The 20,659-nt window shown below is 39.6% G+C and overlaps 1 protein-coding gene across 1 annotated transcript in view; it reads right to left on the reverse strand.

The window, feature by feature from the left end:
• vstm4a (V-set and transmembrane domain containing 4a) overlaps window positions 1–20,659 on the reverse strand; it is a gene marked incomplete at its 5' end in the record, with an annotated part of 43,415 nt that overhangs the window by 10,136 nt on the left and 12,620 nt on the right. Inside the window, 4 exons of the mRNA XM_048616185.1 lie at window positions 6,352–6,416; window positions 12,687–12,793; window positions 17,726–17,759; window positions 17,887–17,994. Coding sequence (XP_048472142.1) covers window positions 6,352–6,416; window positions 12,687–12,793; window positions 17,726–17,759; window positions 17,887–17,994 — 314 coding nt within the window. The remainder of the gene's footprint in view (window positions 1–6,351; window positions 6,417–12,686; window positions 12,794–17,725; window positions 17,760–17,886; window positions 17,995–20,659) is intronic.

The following is a 20,659-nucleotide window of genomic DNA, read 5'->3' on the forward strand; positions in this document are numbered from 1 at the left end:
CTGGAAGCATCCATTGGTTCTGTGTTGAAATAAAGACTCTTGCAACATCGCCAATTTCAACCTGTTCCCTTTCAGAACTTTAAACCTCCTTCACCTCGGAATTCCTTTTCTTTACTGCCATCCCTTCTCCCATCCTCATGACAACTTACACAATTTCAAAAAGTGGAAAATTGCTGGCGAAAGTCAGCAGGTCTGGCAGCATTGGCGGAGGGAGAAACAGTGTTAATGTTTCAAGTCCAATAGAGCTCTTCTTCAAAACTGTTCAGATGAGGACTCATTGAACTCAAAATGTTAATTCTGTTTCTCTCAATTCAGGCTGTCAGAGTCGAGTTTTTACAAGAACTCTATTTCAGATCGCAAGTGTCTGCAGTACTTTGTTTTTACTGCGGATTTGAAAGCACAAGTTTAGAACCACTTAAAATTGCTTAGCATCTCTCTTTCTATTTTAAACTTCTGTGGCATTTGACAAATTTCATTATTAAGATACATGCCCTGGTTTTCAAATCCCTCTGTGGCTTCTCTTACACCCTCATTACTGTTGTCACTTCCTCCCACTCTTATAACCTTCCAAGGCCTCTGTGCTCCTCCTTCAGACCTCCTCCACATTTGGTCATCTATCTGAATACATTTTTTGGTGTCCAATTTCATTTCTGTGAAGAGTTGGAGAATATCCTACAAGCTTTCAAAGGTGTTGCTTAAATGCGTGTGGATGTTGTTGTTGTGAGGGGTGGGGGAAGGAGAGAGAGGGGAGGGTGAGCGAGGGGAGGGGAGGGCGAGCGAGACTATATTTAACCATCTCAACATCTTATCCCAGCAGAGATTCCCAAAAGCACATCAAGTAGCATGCTTTGCAGAGTTATTGAAGCGTTTAACCATAATTTTTTTTGAATAAATACCATCTTGGCTTTACGAGTTAAATACGATAATTGAAAAACTGTGTGAGGAAAATATGATCTGGAAGCTTTTTGATCCTTACTCCTCCTCAAAGTGGCTGAAATTAATAAGAAAATTCTGTGATGGGCCACAAACTCTCTAAAAAGAAAACAAAATCCAGCCAATGCTGGGAGTCCTGAACAAAAACAGAAAGCTTTGGTAGTACTGAGCAAGTCCAGCAGCATCTGGGAGGGACAGAAACAGTGAATATTTCAAGTCAAACAGTTTAAAGCATAGTCGTTAATTCTGTGTTTCCACAGTTTGTTTTTATTCCATATTTTCTCTGGAAGGATAGATGTTAATTTTTTGAAATTTATTTCTACACCTTTGTAAAATGTATTTTTGTTACATTTCGAAATTAAACAGTTTTCCTTCAGGAAAATTGCTAATTGCACCCAATTCCTACTCCACTGATACTACTGACAAGAGGTCCAATTTTTAAAAAAAAATATTTAATCTGTTTTTCTAATCAACCTGTTCAGAGATGTCATTACACACCTCTAGAACAGACAGGGCCTGAACCTGGGTCTCTCAGGTCATGGAGTGGCACCGTGGTTAGCACTGCTGCCGTACAGCGCCGGGGACCTGGGTTTGATCCCACCCTTGGGTGACTAACTGTGTGGAGTCTGCATGTTCTCCCTGTGTCTGTGTGGGTTTCCTCCCAAAATCCAGACATGTGCAGGCTAGGTGGATTGGCCATGCTGAATTGCTCATAGCGTCCAGGGATGTGCAAGCCAAGTAGGTTAGCCATGGGAAATGCGGTGTTACCGGAATGAGGGGTGAATCTGGATAGGTTGCTCTTTGGAGGGTTGGTGTGGACTCAATGAGCTGAATGGCCTGCTTCCACACTGTAGGGGCTCTATGAGGGGTGAGGGACATTACCACTGTGCCACAAGAGCTCTTAGAGGTCAAATTTTATATTAAAATACAAACTCAATCCAGCTACTTGAGAAGTTTATACACTCAGCCAACATTACATGACTGCCGATCTGCAAACTAACTCCTGATACTTATTTTTTTACCTTCTAACCCTATTGTCTTTGGTTAGTAAAAATCTCAATTGAAAAGATTATAACTGATCAATGCATTGTTTGTCATTTAAAGAACGGGATAGCATTCAATTCATTATCTCTTAATTGTCCATATTATACACAATTATATTGTTAAGAATCCTGGGCACATTCGAAAACTACGAGTAGTAATGAGGAGATGCTACTGAGAATGCTATGAGAATTAAGGGGGAATATGGTTCTGGTTTTAATTGATATTAAGGCATCAGTTGGACTCATGAATTGACTTTAATTGCTGTGGTTCCAGTTGCAAAAGAACACACTATTTCTGATCTTCACTCCCACCCAGTGTACTTGATCACTGATCTTGCATGCAGCTTGAAGTGGTCGCAATAATTTGCACAGAAGTCAGAATTCTAGAATAGGCTAATTTCCCTGGAGTGTTGGAGGCTGAGGGATGACCTTATAGAAATTTATAAAAGCATGAGGGGCATGGATAGGGTGAATAGACAAGGTCTTTTCCCCAGGGCAACCTTTTCACACAGAGGGTGGTGCATGTGTGGAATGAGCTGCCAGGAGAGGTGGTGGAGGCTGGTACAATTACAACATTTAAAAGGCATCTGGATGGGTATATGAATAGGAAGCGTTTACAGGGATATGGGCCAAATGTTGGCAAATAGGGCTAGATTAATTTAGGAAATCTGGTCTGCATGGATGAGTTGGACCAAAGGGTCTGTTTCCGTGCCATAGATCTCTATGACTCCATGACTGTACATCTAGAGTTGCCTGATCTGGGAAAATTTAGATGTGACTGAAAATCATTTAGTGCCAAAGCAGAAGTCATTAGGGAAATGTCTCATGATGGGGAGCTCCTTCAATGCAAAGTGACCATATCCAACTCCATTCAGAGTACAGACTGTGTACAGTTCTGGGAGCCAAATTATAAGCAGGATATGAAAACATTGGAGAGAATACACAGGTGGTTTATAAGAATGGTGACAGAGATGAACAACTTCAGGTATTGATTGAAGAAGTTGGGACTGTTCTCTTTGAAGAGAAAAAAGACTAAAAAGGAGATCAGTTGAAGCTTTTTGAAATCATGAGCAACTGGATAGAATAGATTGGGAACAATTACTCCCACTCGTAAAGAGAACGAGAGCAACAGGGTGCTGATCTAGATGTCTGAAATAATATTTTATGCTGGCTTCAATCATTCAAAACATTTCTCCTCTTTGGAAGTAAAGCATTAATAAATACATTGTTTTGTAGTCAGCCAATGAAACACTGGACATTAGGCTTAGAAAATTCACAGAACAGACCATGGAACTATTAGCACATTGTAGTTCAAAACAAAAATCTCATAACTTTGGCTGACTTTGATCCCTGAGATCTAGCGCATTCAAATATAGAACAAGTCGAGAGCTCTAATGTGATTACAACATGGACTTGGTGCTGATAGGTGATACTGTTGAGTGTACCACTTCAATGAATAACACAGAGTTAGTAGAGACTGACATTCTAATGTAAGAGAAAATTACTGCAGATGCTGAAATCTGTACTGAATTTGAGCTCTGAAGAAGAGTCATCTCAAAACTTTAGCTTGCTCTCTCTCCATGGATGCTGTCTGACCCGCTCTGATCTCTAGCATTTGTTGTTTTCAGTCTGACATCCTAATATTGGATTTCTGCTCCCTCTTCCCCACACACCATGGAATACAGGTGCCATAGTAATAGAAAGAATGGTGAGATGCATGATATTGATTGGTTAGTGAGCAATGATTACTGTGATTAGTCGATAACTCCTTTATTCTTCCTACATGAGATTACCAAGTTAGTAGGTGGTGAACTAAATGACTTTAGGAACAATAATGACAAAAAGAAAGCCAATTTCATTTTCAATGATGCACAAGATAGCTCAATCTAAATGAAGGATAATTGTGCCCTTTTCCTTACTTTGATCTTGGGATGTGGTCACCTCTGGCATCCCCAATTGTCTTTGATGTGTGAGCATACAATTAATGTCTCCTGTAGTCATTTCAAAATCTAAATCTTTTTGAATAGCATCAGATTTCCTTTTTGCTATGTTATCTTCACTAGGAAGACAGTCACCCAAATGCTGTTGACCTTGAAGCACGGTCTACAAGCATTTAGGCAAAACACCCCAGTGTCAACATAACACACAGTGTGGAGCTGGAGGAACACAACAGGCCTGGCAGCATCAGAGGAGCAGGAAAGCTGACGTCTCGGGTCGGGACTCTTTTCTGAAGGAGGGTCCCGACCCGAAACATCAGCTTTCCTGCTCTTCTGATGCTGCCAGGCCTGCTGTGTTCCTCCAGCTCCACACTGTGTTATCTCAGACTCCAGCATCGGCAGTTCTTACTGTCTCTTTTTCTAAATCAACCTGTTTGGACTGGTTATCATGCACCTCCAGTGGGACCTGGACCTGGCCCTTCTGGAGCAGAAAAGGGGAACGTACAACTGCACCACAACATTGTGACCCGCTTTCTCTACCTTACTGCCATTTGTGACTGTGAGTACAGATGCAGTGTGACATTTCAACTATGTTGGCATAGGGTAAATTATAATGACAATAAGCATATTGGAGAAATAGCAATGTTGTGCCAGCAAATTACTAGGTGGAAGACACTTAGCGAGAGCCTTTGCAAATCTTTTGGCACGGAAATAAATGCAAACCTATCTGTAATTCCCTGGTTAACCTTTATGGATAAGAGCCAACAATTACCAGTGCCACATGCATTGTTTTGCTGCATTGCCGTCACCATTTTCCGAATCAATCACCCTCTCACAATCTGCATTATAATCAAGTGCACACATGACCCAATGGCTTCAAAATGAAACACTGAGCGGAAAACAAAAATCGATTTACAAACAGAAGCTAATTTAAAAGAACCCTCACAAAATTTGAGATGTAATAAAAGATCTTCATTAAACACAACAGCCAGCAAGTAGATCAAGGCAATAATGTAATATCAAAACCACAATTGTAATACTCCAGCCATCTTGCGTTGATGTGATCACAGTTAAATATTTTTCTTTACCAGCCTCCATGAATGTGGACGTGTTAAATCCTGTTCTCTCATTTAATTACTGTTTTATTTTATTCTCATTCAATCACACTAGGTCTTCTTTCTAAAAAAGATGGGCCTTTACTGATGCTCTTAAAATAGTCCCAGTAAACCCAACTCATGCAAATTTTAGCACATCAAGTTATGAAACCACATTCTCTTGGTGTTTTATTGAATTATCATAAAATTGCATTGTGTTCCATTGTAGATTATCTATTTATTCTTTATTTTGTTATGTGTGGATATGAAAAATTATGCAGTGTTCTGGAAAATAGGTCACCCGACATGTTGGGTTGATGTGCGGTTTTCATACATTTTTATGATGGTCTGATAGTAACTATAATTCAATAAAGCCAAACAGCACTAAATAAATAATTGAATCTTAGAAAGCAATAACAACACAATAAAATTAGCAAGGCTATGATGAGTAAATTGTATGTGAAGTGATGGAAGCCCAGATACTGTAAGCGCTCATTGTCAGAGCATTACAAGTAAGCAATCTAAATATATAAATAAATACTGCAGGGAGTGGCAGATATTGATATAAAATGCAGACACTAATAAAATGCAAACAAAAAAGAGAGAGCAGAATCCAATACAAGTTACTGATGGGCTTGCCAAATCTGGGGGGCATTTCCTGGAGATTACATCACAACTTCCTGTTTCCAACTCCCCCACCCAAACACAAGTCTCCCCTGACAATATCTTCAATATTCGTATAATTAACAGAAAGTCTCTAAAGAAAATTCCCCAGGACTTTTTTTTTTGGTTGCACTGTCCAAGAGATCACAGCTAAATTGCCCAGGCAAGTCTTATCTGATCCTATGGGCCACTGTGTTAGAGGCAGACTGAAAATTAGCAATAATACCTTGGTTTATAAGGAGATTTGCAGAATTAAACTAAACTGTTCTGCACTATGGAGGAACCTGCTTCCAGCACGTAGCAACATCTTTAAAAATACTAGACTCATCAGCTGAATAAATATCATAGATATGTAGTTATAACAAAAAAGTCAGTTTGCCAGGATACAATTTTCATTAATAGAAGCTTAAAGCAAAAGGATTTGAGCTAATAAAACTCACCCTTGTCAAATTAGCAATGTAGCATTGCAGGGAGGACTGAAGGACTTTGATCTACTGAATAGGGAATTCATAAGGAATCCAGACTGCAAATCAGTCTGATTGTTGTCGAGAACTATCTTCACAAGAGGGGTCTGAATTCGGAATTGACCTGTTTATTTTAATTATTTTGGGAAATATACTAGAAATGAATAATTCCTACGGTCCAGCTTTAAGTGCAAATTAATATCCAGGACATACTTACCAGAATGGATTTTGCATCTTGCTTCTTCAAAAATTTTTTCTTATTTGACGTGTCTCTTGTTGGACCTGAAAGACAGGACGGAAGCATATATTGATCACGTAACCAAAGAAATGCACATCTGGATTTTCCCACTAAGCGATAATGGATACAAAGAACACAATGAGCTCTTTCTCAAAAACACGCAGTATGCGTTTCCATGTCAAGGCACAGAATTCTCCAACTAATAAAAGCAACGTGCTGCAGATGTTGCAAATCTGAAATGAAAACAAAAGTGCTGGAGAAACTCAGCAGGTCTGGCAGCATAGGTGGAGAGAGAAACAGAGTGGCAGATATTGACATAAAATGCAGACACTGAGTAAAGTATGACTCTTTTTTCAGAAACCTTGGATTGACTGGTTTTAAATTCCTTTTAATAAGGGGGCCTCACACTATCTTCAACTGTTTAGCTGTTACGTAGGAGTTACTTAATCTGTGTGGAACATGTTGCAAATGTAAATTATAGAACACAGCTATAATGAGGGTGAAGGGGTGAACCAAAATACAGAAAGGGAGTGAAATGAATAGAAGGAAGGAGGGAAGAGGGCTTCTTTTTTTAAATTCAGCAAGATTACAACTCCAAACTCACAACATATGGTACATGAAATCCACACTACCATGTACAAACCATCATTATTATGTACACACTCAAAACAATGCATTGTTTAACTAAGTAAACATACTGGCAATACTCCTGTGGTTCAGCTTAATCAAGGAAAGTCCAAGCTCTGAAAAGTGGTCTCGCAGTTAGTACACATTGTGGGACTTGAAACATGCGAGTGGTTGAGAGTCTGCAGCCACGTTTCATGTTGATGTGCAAGGACCTTAGCAATGGTCTTGCTGCATGGGTCAACATTTGGGTGCTATACATGTTAGAGATCTACTATAATTATTTTCCATATTAGAATAGTTTACCTGTATGCTATGGCATAAATTGGTAAAAGCTGTTTCTGCTTTATGTCTTAAAACAAAGGATTAAGGGCAAACCGATTTCTAGACTTAGATTTTTTGCAGTGGATTGAGAAATGTTACGTTGCGGAAGGATAAAGAAAATATCCATGAAATGCAATCCATCACTTACAGGATGTGTTAAGAACTTATCATAGTTATTCTCCTCAGCACAAAAATCTTTAATAATGGATTCAGAGGAAACCACTCAAATAGGGATCGGGATGGTTGGAACATTTGGATGAATTTCATCACTGGGTTCACTTTTGGATTACAGGTTGCTGCGCTTGTCATCGTTATCCCATTCTTCCATTAAAGGATTCCCATTAGAATTGCGTAATGACTGAATTTTCTTGGATAAATCACATGGACATGAGAAAATTAAATTGATCGTCAGTCAACAAAGGAAAAACATGAAATGCCCACTTACTCATTGTGCACCAGCACTGCCAGGGTACTACTGAGACTGGAGACTTTTTTAACCAACTCTAACTCACTCTCACACAAACTACCATAAATTGTGTCCGATGTCACATTAGCAAAGGTGTTGTTGTGTGAAGCTGCTGGAAGAATGCAGAACAGGTAGACCAAGGAGTCAATCAGGTTGACTTCTATCAATGGCATCCATTTTGGAGTCATACACTCCAACTAATACCCTGTCAAACTCATTCCTGAACAAGTGAGGGATCGCCACCTCATTTCATTTCAACCCAACTGTTTATTTAAAGAAATTATCAGTTGTTGCCTGTTCCCCAAGAGTACTCAAACCTTTTACTCAAGTGTTCTTTTCTTGTGTGACAGACAAAAGACATGGAATTGACTCAGAATTCACTTAAACAAACCCTTCTTTATTTTAACTCTAAGCATAATACTCAATATCAAACATGCATTCATTGCACCATTTACTTTGTCTAATTTAATTTCAACTCATTCCATTTAACTGCACCTTACCTTATTTGAACTTAACCCACACTTAACTCTGGATTATAAATTTGGCTTGAAACAAATACCACCCCAATTTGAGTGAAGTGGCTAACTTTTGCTCTCGGTGTAGATTTTGCCTCACAATTCTCTCACTTCAGAGCACATGTTTCTCAAATGCTGGTCTCGAAGGCTCACTCCTGAAAAATCCTTTATTCTGTTACCTTCTATCACTAAATGTGCTCATTTCCAGAAACTTCTCTGGCACCTAGCCAATGAATTGACCAAAACCATTTGATTCCAGTCAATGGTGTTAATGAGCAAACAACACCCAAATGTTAAACAGCCACATTCCAGGCTCCATATAAGATAATTACGGTGCCAATCTGTCTAGCCATCCACCATGACACTCCCTTTGTTTGGTCAACACAGGAAACTGCAGGACATATCATGTCCTGGCTGCATTTTCAACTGAGGTTAGAGTTTAGACTAGCTTGAACAAAATTCCCAGCATGCTTGATTCAGGCTCTTAACCAGTCCTGTAGCCATTTCTGCTGCTGGCCACATGGCTGATAAAGGAGGTGGAGGGGGGGCTTCCATCATTCACAATTGCAGTATCACCTTTCCCGCACATGCTCCCTTTATCCAACATCCCTGTCCAACCCTCGACCTGCCCTATCTACCATCCTCCCTCCCAAATGGGGTTTCCCCTCCCATCCTTGACGCAACCAACCACACCCAATCTCCCCTCCATCCTGGGAGTGACACTGCCTCTAGTCCCAGCAAGGCCAGTGGTCCCTGTGGCACTGTTGGCATTACAGAGCTATCAGCCAACTTATACAGTCACATTTGCTTTCCAGTGCACTGGGCTATTAGCAGGTTAGCTTCTGATTAATTCCAAAGATTATGCTGTAACCTTAATAAAAATGGTGGTTTCTATAGATCTTTACAATTGCTAACGTGTAAGAGCAGGAGCTAGAATAAGACTCATGGGACATCAATACATTGTCAGATTTTAGTTTACTGATCATCTGTTAGGGGATTATAAATGGGCTTCAACAGCATCTTGCATTTACAGATGTATGCATATGTCTGATACACATCTTGTCCATGCTATAGAAACTAAGCTAGTATAATAAGAATAACCACGGGACATTTCTGGTTGCCTGTTTGCAGACAGGCTAATTCTTTATGGTAGTAAAAGGCTAAAATGATTGTGAGCAATGCAAATCACGTAAGGTAAGTAAATAAAATGTTGGCCGTCAGCTTGGTCCATTAATTAGATTTCCACTATTTTATTAATAGCAATGTCACAGGGAGGGTTAGGCATCTGCCAGCAATTACAAGCAGTCTCCATAAATCAATTCTTCAGCAGTCAAATGGCCTTTATGTATTTGAGTTGATTGATATCCTAAGTAGGCCTTCATTACTGTTAACTGTGTAAGCGGGAATAGCTGGAATGCTGGAAAGGGCAGTGCTTACATCTCTTTTCCCAGAATACAGCTTAATTGGCAGGCTGGGAAGAGACAGCTCAAACTGTACAGTTCTTTGAGAAACAATTGACGACACAAGGTCAGGGGAGAAGAAAGCAGGATTCATTCAGCCAACGTCAGATATCAGTTGCACAAACAGTATCATCCGTTTAATTATAAAGGGTTTCTGCTACTCTCTTGCATTCAAACTGACAAGACAATCAGCGTTCTGTTCCAAAGCGATGGAACAGAAAAAAATGTAAGAAACCTGCAAGGCATGACTGAATTGCTGTATTGGACTGGATTTGAACAGTCACATGAAGCTGCAGACAATACAGGGTCATTGTGTCCTTAGATCTCTCTTTATTTGGTGAAGGGAAAGGCTTTGGGAGGGATTGGAGAATAGACACAAAACCACCTCAAGTAATGGGCTGAAATTGCAAATCAGTGTGAAACTCCAGCCCAGCAACCAAGGGTAGAATATGAAAAAAAAAGAGATAAAGCTGAGTTAAAGCAAAAATAAGCAGAATAAGAAGATCGTCACGGTCATTTTTACAAAGGTTACAAACATCCATTGTTGTCTGTAAAACCCAGTATTCTATTACACATCGCAATGGTACAGTCCATTTGAAATTAGCAGTGGCGCCAAGTTTTGCTGGTACGGACGTCTAATTCAGAAATGAGACCCACAATAACTTTCCGAACAATAGATAAATGTCTTCTGAAGTGTCCCACAAATAATTCAACAAAAATACCCAGGCACAAGGCAAACATGAGGGTTTTATCATTATTTGAATACAATCTTCCGCCTCCAAATATCAGGCTTCCGCAATACTATGGAAGAGTTATGAAATGATTAACTTAGCAAACTGTTATAGACCTGACCAGACCACCTCAATATACATTTAAGAAGGTAGCCTAGCCCTCTAACTTTTTCTTATTTTAAAGGCAGATGTGAAGTGCTATGGTCCAGATGCAATGTGACTGGTCAAATTACTTGAAATTGAACAAAACACAAAATTATTTAAACAATGCAATTAAAATACAAACAAAATAAAGAAAAATTTAGAATAGCTTAACTATTGGAAAACGTAACCAAATAATAGAAACAGTACCTATTGCTAATTAACTGTTCCAATATTAGTAACATCCCATAAACATGTCCCTTGGCAAAAAAACAAATTTAGACACAGATGATCACAGGCAGTTCTCCAATCCAAGAGGAAAACACATCCAGAGAAAATTCAGAGAAAGTAGCAGTGAGGAGACATTCACTGAAGCTCCAACTCTTTTGAGACCTCAAAGGTTTATGCTCAAAACTAAACCTAAAAACCAAAAAAAAAAAAAAACAGAAAACCCGGTTTTAGAGAGCTGGCCACACCCAGACTGCCTCCATTGCTCCAACTTATGAAAAAAAACTCAAGGCCTCACAAATTATTTACTTTCTTAGAGACAGCATCATCACCTTTGCATTACAGTCTCTCTTCAAAAACAAAGTTCAAAATAACTTTTTAAAGTGACAGCTTTGTCACAAAACCATTCAACTAGTCAGCACAGGAAAACATATTTTTGATGCTGCCAAATGCTTCTGAAAGTGACAAAATTGTCACCATCTCAAAATGTTACATTTTCAAGTACCTTGTAAATAGCTTCCGTGAAATCGACAGAAAAATGCCATTGTTCCTAAAATGATTGAGCTAGACTCCTCACTTGGCTAGCCTGTCTTAAATGCACTCCGTGCTATCTCTATATTTGCTGACAATCACCTCTCAGCATTATGGCCAAATTTCTGGTAACATTCTAATATCTCAGCCAAATGGTTAATGTTTCAGTGAGAATCTGGACATGTTCAACCACAAGGAGTTTCATTCAAGTCAACTCACTGCAAACTGTTCCTGTTCTCTTTTAGGTTGTGGGAGCGACATGCTGCCTTTACTCAGTCATCATTTCCAAAGAACGGTAGAAAATAGAACATAGAACATAGAACATAGAACGTAGAACGTAGAACAGTACAGGCCCTTTGGCCTATGATGTTGTGCCGACCTGTAATTGGACTCAACTCTTTCTCTCTCCATAGATGTGGCCAGACTTGCTGAGTTTCTCCAGCAATTTGTTTTTAATGTTCTGTTTCCTCCAGCACCCGCAGTATTTTGTTTTTATTCACCCCAGTCAAGGCCTGTTCTCACTTGAGGTCTGTACAATGGGGAGGACCCAGCCAAAGTTACTACAAAGTTACCAGAGGGAAATGAGCACATCCTTTCTGCTACAATGACTAAAATCAAGATTGGTGATGGGACCTATGCAGGTGAATACAGTGTGGAAGCAGGCCATTTGGCCCATCGAGTCCACACCTACCCATCGAAGAACATCCCACCCAGACCCGCACCCCACCCCATCCCTGTAACCTTGCATTTCCCATGGATAATGTTCTTAGCCTGCACATCCTTAGACACTACGGGCAATTTAGCATGGCCAATCCACCCTAACCTGCATATCTTTGGACTGTAGGAGAAAACCAGAACACCCAGAGGAAACCCACGCAGACTTGGGGAGAATATGCAAACTCCACACAGACAGTCGCCCGAGGCTGGAATTGAAATCGGGTCCTTAGTGTTGTGAGGCAACAGTGCTAAGCACTGAGCCATTGTGGCATCCCAGGTGGTTTAGGGGAAAAGAAGGAGAAATTGTTTTCACACGTTTCCCATCTTACATATATCTCAAATGATTTCACAGCCATTGGAATATTCTAAAGCAAAATCACAATTGTTATATAGAGCACCATAACATTATCCTTCATTAAAGGTACTATATAAATGCAGGTTGCTATTGCCAGAGAAACTCAGTAAATAATTTGCTCAAAAGTGTCACAGAGAACATGAGTAGAAATGACAGTTAGACTACATCAATATTGTTTCAAGTTTAAATTGCACTAAGTATGATCAATTGAGACAAACCTACTTTTAACTGGAATTGGAGGTGGTGAGTCTTGCACTACAACCTTTTTCTTTTCTGATTTGGGTTGTAGGAGGGACATGCTGCCTGTACTCATCACCGTTTCTCCTGAACTGTAAAACACAAAACTGTTATTTCAAATTCCACACGGTTAGTACTCGTGATCTGACCTCCATATGAAGAGGTAACAAGCTGCTGGTTAAAACTCAGCCAACAGGAAGTGACATCTTTGGCGAAGTGCAGTCCTTACCTACTCCCTCTGTCCTTCACATTGTTTTTTAGTTGTTTCGTGGGCGTGTGAGCATTGCTGTAGGGGCCAGAGCTTGTTACTTTTGATTAGAAACAGGAGTAGGCCGTTTAGCCTCTTGAACCCGCTCTGCCGTTCAATAAGATCACAGCTGTTACAATTGTGAACTCAAATCCACTTTCCCAACCACCCCGAGTACCTTTCACCCCTATGCTCAACAACAATCCTTAAAAATGTTCAAAAGGACACTGCTTCTACCATTTTTTCAGGAAGAGAGTTCCAAAGATCCTCAAGACTGAGAAAATATTGCAACTCTTCTCTATTTTAAGTAAGTGACCCCCTGCTTGCCAGGTATGGAAGGTTTGAGTTATAAAGAAAGGCTGGATGTTGTGAAGTTGGTATAGTACTTATGGATTGGAAAGTAGGACATTAGAATTTGTCTGTAACATGATGGGGCGGTGGGGGCAAGGGTGCGTGGTCCCTTTAAAACATGTGCTTTTTTTAGGCTTGGAGATTGGAAATAAAAAGTCTGCAGGCAGCAGCAATGCACAGAGAGTTCTTGAAATTGAAATGTTGTCTCAAAAGGCTATACTGTTAGCAGGCAAAGCAGCATTTTTACCAAGACAACAGGTTTTTGAATTTAGCCAATTGATTTAAACCAGGCCCTAGATACCATAACCCAATTAAATTTAAATACGATGGTTTTGACTACCTAGGACAAATCCTATTGTAAGATTTTGACAGGTCATCAAGGGTATAAAAGAAGAGACCATTTGAAAATCAGTGTGAGAGTCAACTGTCATCTGACAAGAGAACAGCTCTCAGCTGTAAAAGAAAGAATCATTGGCTCTCACAGAATTCTCTAAGCTCTCAGAAAACCTTCATCTAAACTAAAGGTATTACAGTACTCTTAGCTAATATTCCTGACACAAGAATTCAATGGAGGAAGGTGTTCCTGACTGCAGGACAATAGTGAAGGCAAAGAACATTCCAGAAGACTTATCCTGGCTGTGATTTCAAGAGATTAAGTTTTAGTATTTTTTATTAATCTGGGTTTATATAAGTGGGACTTGTACCTATTGGAACAGCATACCATTAGAATTTTGTTTTATTCAGGAATAGTCAGTAGTTCAGGGGAAATTGTTCAGTTTGTTATTAGTTCTGTTAATTTGTTAACTGTTAGAATTAGATAGAATAAATTGTTACTTGTTATGTAGAAAGTGAGTATCAGGGATTTCTTTCATTTAACCACTCCTTTATACCAGATTAGGGGTGAGAGGTAGGTTATACCATTTCACACACTTCCTTTAACAGATTACAAGGCGAGGCAAGCTTCTCTGGGTGTTTTGTTTTAATTATCAGAGAGGTGTCAACCTCCTCTTCATATCACTGGGACATTTTTCATTTGAGTACAGGAGGTTGATAGGTGACCTTATACAGGCTTATAAAATCATGAAGGGTATAGATAGGATTAATGGTAGTTGTCTTTTCCCTAGGATGGGGGATTTCAAGACTAGAGGTCACATTTTAAAGGCCAGAGGAATGAGATTTAAAAAAGACATGAGGGGCAAATTTATTACACAGAGGGTGGTTCGTGTCTGGAATGAACTTCCTGAGGAAGTGGTGATGCGGGCACAATTACAAGATTTAAAAGACACTTTGGTAAGTACATGAATAGGAAAAGTTAGGAGGGATATGGGTCAGGAGCAGGCAGGGGGACTAGTTTAGTTTGGGATTATGTTTGGCCTGGACTGGTTGGACCGAAGGGTCCGCTTCCATGCCGTATGACTCTATAACAGGAAACATCCTCTCAACATCTACCCTATCAAGACCCTTCAGGAACCTATGACTCAATGAAGTCATCTCTTACTCTTCTAAACTCCAGCGGATACAAGTTGAGTCTGTCCTCAGAAGGCAATCCTATCCATATCAGGTTTTTTTTCTGGTAGACCTTCTCTGAACTACCTCCAATGCATCCACAATCTTCCTTAAATAAAGTGACCAATATATGCACAGTACTCCAGATGTGCCCTGTATAACTAAATCATAGCCTCCCTATTTTTAATAGTCAAATCCCCTTGAGATAAATAATAATATTCTATTAACATCACTAATTACTTTCTATACCTGCATATTAACCTTGTGAGATTATAGACAAGGACACTCAGAGTCCATTGCATTTCAACGCTCAGCAACCTCTCGCTACTTAGATAACCAGTTTCTTTTTAATCTTTCTGCCAAAAAAGACACTTTCACACTTTATACATCATTTGCCACTCACTTATCTGTGCCCTCTGTCTTCTTCACAACTTATAGATAGAAATATATGTTGTCAGTAAATCTGGTAACCATACCTTCCATCCCTTCATTCAAGTCATTTATTTATTTAAAATGTAAACAATTGAGACCACTAATCCTTGCAGCATACCACTTGTTACAACCTGATGCATGTGTATTTCCGCTTGTCCAGCTGATTTTCTATCCATGCTACTGCCCTACACAATGAGCTTTTGTCCATCCCCAACTGGCCTGGAATTGAGATGTGGTTTGCTCAACCATTTTGGAAAGCACATTGCTATGGATCTGAACTCACATGTACACCAGACCTGGTAAGGACAACAGGTTTCCTTCCTGAAAAGGACGTTAGTGCACTAGATGGATTTTTACGGTAATCAATAATGGTTTCTTGATAATAGTTATTGAGACTAGCTTTCAATTCAAGATTTACTAATTGAAATTAAATTCCAACACCTTTCCAAGTGGAATTTGTACCTGGGCCTCCAGAGAACTAGCTTGGACCTTTGGTTAACTAGCCCGGTGATATTACCACCATGTACACTCGGGGACAACTCTATTCTAATCAGGGAGAACAAGTTCTTTATGGTCTACTCTTAGCAAAACATTGCTGAAAAAGTGTATAAATAACTAACAGAAATAATCATTGGTCATCTGATAGATGTCACCCAATTGGAGAGAAGAATTTTTGCCCAATTTAGAAAATTAATTTCTGCCTTGGTCAAAATGACAATCTTAACAAAAGCCAAAAAAAGTATATTAATTACAAAGAAGTCCCTAACTTGCTTTCTGCAAGCAGGCATGTATTCCCTAATAGTCCACAAGACAAGATATAGCAATGCACTCAAATCTCTTTCACCTTTATAAAATAGGTATATTAAATATACCAAGCGTGTATTAACCAAATATTGAAAAACCCTAGAGTCTGAATCCAGGCACCAAGGCTGACAACTATTCCTCTTTTATGTCTTTAGTCCTGTTCAGGGATAGCATGATAAAATTCCATACATTTTCTCAGTAATTTATCATGCAGCATAAGACTGGTCCCAGAGTTTCTAAAACTGTTCTCATCCCAAACTCATGGTCAAATTTGCTTTACAGCTTGATCCCATTGAAGGTTAAATTGGCTCAGTTCCTGAAAACCAACACAAAGCAGGTTTTAAATCTTCAGATTAGACTCCAATTGTATTTTAATCAAAATTTATAAAATATTGAAACGAGAGTAGATTATTAATTTCCTTGCGCTTTCTCAGTCGTTAGCACCTTGAGCAGATCTGGGCACCATACCTTAGGAAGGTATATTGGCTTTGAAAGCAGTACAATGTAGGTTTGTAACAATGATACCTGGATTTCAGAGGTTATGTTATGAGAGAGAATATTCAAATTAGGCCCGTTTTCTCTAGAATTTAGGAGGTTAAGCGGTGATCTGATCAATGTCTTCAATATACTGAGCAGGAAATGAAAGGGTAGATTAAGATAAACTATTTCCACTGGTTTGGAATTCCAGAACTAGTGCACATCGTCCGAGAATTAGGGTCAGACCATTTAGGAGAGATGGTAGGTGGCACTTCTACAGACAAAGGGTGATAGATATTTGGAACTCTCTTCTACAAATGGTGGTGGATGCTGGATCAGTTGTTAATTTTAAATCGGAAAGATAAATTTTTGTTAAGCAAAAAGATATAAGGGATATTGGCCACAGGCAGGTATATGGAGGTAGGCCATAATCACCCATGATCTCATTGAATGGTGCAACAGGCTCAAGGGGCTGAATGGCCCACTTTCCTATAGCAGTAAAGCCATGTGCGGTTAACAGCTCAACTCTAGCTGCATTAGCTCTGATTCTGTTGAAATCCTAATCCAGTAAAAGTCTATTTACCTCAATTGTGAAACTCCAATAATCCCACCATTGACAGTAGCAACAGATGAACATACAATACCATTTTCAGACGTTAGTTCTCATTTCCACAGGCTGATAAGCTTTTATAGAAAGTTTGAGTTTATTTTACAAAACTGCTTTGACCAGTCGATCTCTCCTTGTTATTTTTAGAGGGAACAACTCTGAACATCTTCACTTCTGGAAAAGGGGATGCCTTAGGTATTGTGAATGACAGCCTTCGAAAGCGAAGGCTGTTTCAAAACTGGAAGCTGGATTCAAATCCAGATTGATGAACGAGATTAGTCTTCAAGGGCCTACAGCAAAACAGCCCAGCTCTTAATGCTCAGCAGCCCATAATTCCTTAGTGTGCAGAGCTCTCACTTACACAAATAAATGCCATAGGTGAGAGATTCAAACTGTTACACTTATGTGTGGGAAGATGCAAAGGTCTTGCAGTAGACAGCACACTTCCAAGGCTGTGGTGAATGGTGTTAGGGTAGAGGAAGACAGTCTTTTCCCAGCAACACATCTGACCAAGTAGAGCTTGGAGTTGGCAAAGGAGCCGCTGAATAAACAAGCATAAACATTGGCAAAATTCACAACAGATTTACTAAGAGGCAATACCTGCTGTTGGGACACTTGGTCAAATATTTTCTCCCTGTAAAAGAAATGCAAAAACAATTAAATTCTGAGCCCACAAAACAAAACTGGATAAATTAGATGTTGCCTGATAAAAGGGAGATGTATAAATGTATCAACTTTATATTCTGGGTTATCACAGTCACCTCTTGTTTTCTTCCTGTTTTTCAAAGTCTGGCAAATGATAATGGCTGCGAAAAGCATCAGCGATATAATCCCCAGGGAGCACACCAACGTTACATAAAGATACAGATCTGAAAACAAGGCACAAACATTAACAGATGCAGGATTCCTACAACGTAAAGTGCGATGGTCAATCAATGTCTTAGCAAGTAATCTTTCTGCTGGCAAAAATATATTCAGAGAGTCATAGCGATGTACAGCACAGAAACAGATTCACCTCGTCCAACTTGTCCGTGCCGAGCAGATAACCTAAATTAATCTAGTTCCATTTGCCAGCATTTGGCCCATATCCCTCCAGACCCTTCCTATTTATCTTCCATTTCACAGAAAAAGGAATGATCTTCTTTAGTCTGTGAGATTAAGTAATATTTCTTTATAACTTGAGTTAATAATAAAGTATAATTGTTACAACTACTTTGGCTGATCGTAAACTCACTTATAATACATTGTATATATAAAAAAAAGGTACTATATAAAATTCAAGTTCTCAAAATGTGTCAAAGCACTTTATAGCCAATCCAATATTTTTCAAGTGTAGTCACGAAAGCAATGCAAGAGATTTTACAGCAAACTCCCACATACAGCAATTAATTAATCTGTCTTTGGTGATGTTGATTGGGGCTATAAATACTTGCAAGAACATAGAAGAGAACTGCTTTATTCTTCAAAATAAAGCAACAATTGATTTTACCTCAAACAAATTTACAAAGTGTCAGTTAACATTTCATCCAAAAGATGGCACTTTCAGTTCAAGGTTATCAGGTAGAGTCAACATGGTTTTGTGAAAGGGAAATCATGTTTGACCAGTCTATTGGAGGTCTTTGAGGACCCTTTATTATGCTGTGAATAAAGGGGAACCACACGATTTACTGCAGTTAAATTTCAAGAAGGGTTATGAGAAGGTGCTGCATCAGAGGTTATTGTGGAAAACAGGAACTCTTGGTGTCGGCAGTAGTTTATTGGCCTGGGCAGAAGACTGGCTGACTAACAGGAAGCAGAGCAAAGGTGGAAATGGGTCTTCTTCAGATGGGCAAGCTATAATGAGTAGTGAGCCAAAGATATCTGGGACCTCAACTGTTTACAATTTATACAAATGGCTTGGAGAAAGGGACAGGAGGTGTGGAAGAGGACACCAGGTGGTTATAAAAAGTAACTAATAGCTTGAGTGAGTGAAACAAAAATGTAAAATTGTCCAGTTTGACAGGAGAAATAAAAAGTAGCATATTATTTAAATGATGAGAGATAGTAGAGCTCTGAAAGGCAGAGGGATCTGTTGTCTTTGTGCATGAATCCACAAAAAGGGTAGTATGCAGGTACAGCAAGTAATTAGAAGAGCGAATATAATGCTTTTATTTATTGCGAGGAGTATTGAATACAAAAGTAGGAGGTCATGCTTCAGTTATAGACAGGACTCTTGGAGTTGTTGGTTGGTTTGCCAAGCTGACTGGTTTTCATGCAAATGTTTTGTCTCCCTTCTAGGTGACATCTTCAGGTGTTGTCTGGCCTCCATTGAAGCGCTGTTGTTCTGTCCTGCCCTGAATCTATATGGTCGGAGAGTCAGTGCTGAGGGAGCGCTGCACTGTCCGGTTTGTCATGGTGGGCAGTCTTGTTTCCGGTTTTGTACTGTAATGGTTTGAAGATGGGATCTATTTCAACGTGTTTGTTTATCGCACTGATGGTTGAAAACCGGGCCTCCAGGAATTCTCGTGCTTGTCTTTGTTTTGCTTGTCCTAGTACTGTAACTTTGTCCCAGTTAAAGTGTTGTCCTTCTATGTTGGAGTGTATTGATAGAAGGGAGAGTTGGTCGTACTGTTTTGCTGTGTGTTGATGTTCTTGTATCCTGGTGGTGAGTTTCCTGCTTGCCTTTCCCACAGTTGCTGCATGGTATTTTATATATCACATATATGAATTCAGGGCAGGACAGAACAACAGTGCTTCAATGGAGGCGAGGCAGTACTGAAGATGTCACCCAGAAGGGAGACAAAACATTTGCATGAAATATCAGTCAGCTCGGCGAACCAGACATCAACTCCAACAACAACATGAGCTACAGATCCTCGTTGAAACATTAGAGAGCACCGTGAAACCACACCTGGGGTACTGTGTACAGTACTGGCTTCCTTATTTATAGAAAAGATGCAAGTGTGTTGGATGGAGTTCAGGGAAGGTTTACTCATTTGTACCTGGATTGTCTTGAAGAAAGTTTGGATAGGCCAGGCTTGTACATACTGGTTTTAAGAAGAGTAAGTGACTTGATTGAAGCATAAATTCTTGCAATGTCTTAACAGAGTAGATGTGAAGAGGATTTTTCCTCCTTTGGGAGGATCTAGAACTAGGGGGTCACCCATGTAAAAGAGAGATCGACAGAAATTTTCTCGGGGTTGAGTGTCTTAAGAATTCTCAGAGAATGTGGTGAAAGAGAATGTGGTGAAAGCAGAGTCCTCAACTATTTTTAAGGCAGAGGTCGATAGATTCTTTGTAAGAAAGGGGCTGGAGGGTTATTCGGGGCAGTTGGAATGTAGATTTGAGATTACAATCCCATGACCTTGTATCTTAAATGAATGATAAAGCGAGATCAAACATTGATGACTGTATCGGTGCCGCCTCGTGCTCCCACGAGGAGCTCGAACAGTTCATACACTTCACTAACACCTTCCACCCCAACCATAGGTTTACCTGGACCATCTCTAACACCTCTCTCCCCTTCCTGGACCTCTCTGTCTCCATATCGGGCAA

Source organism: Rhincodon typus, chromosome 34 (genome assembly GCF_021869965.1).
Source record: "Rhincodon typus isolate 14 chromosome 34, sRhiTyp1.1, whole genome shotgun sequence".
Classification (NCBI taxonomy): Eukaryota; Metazoa; Chordata; class Chondrichthyes; order Orectolobiformes; family Rhincodontidae; genus Rhincodon; species Rhincodon typus.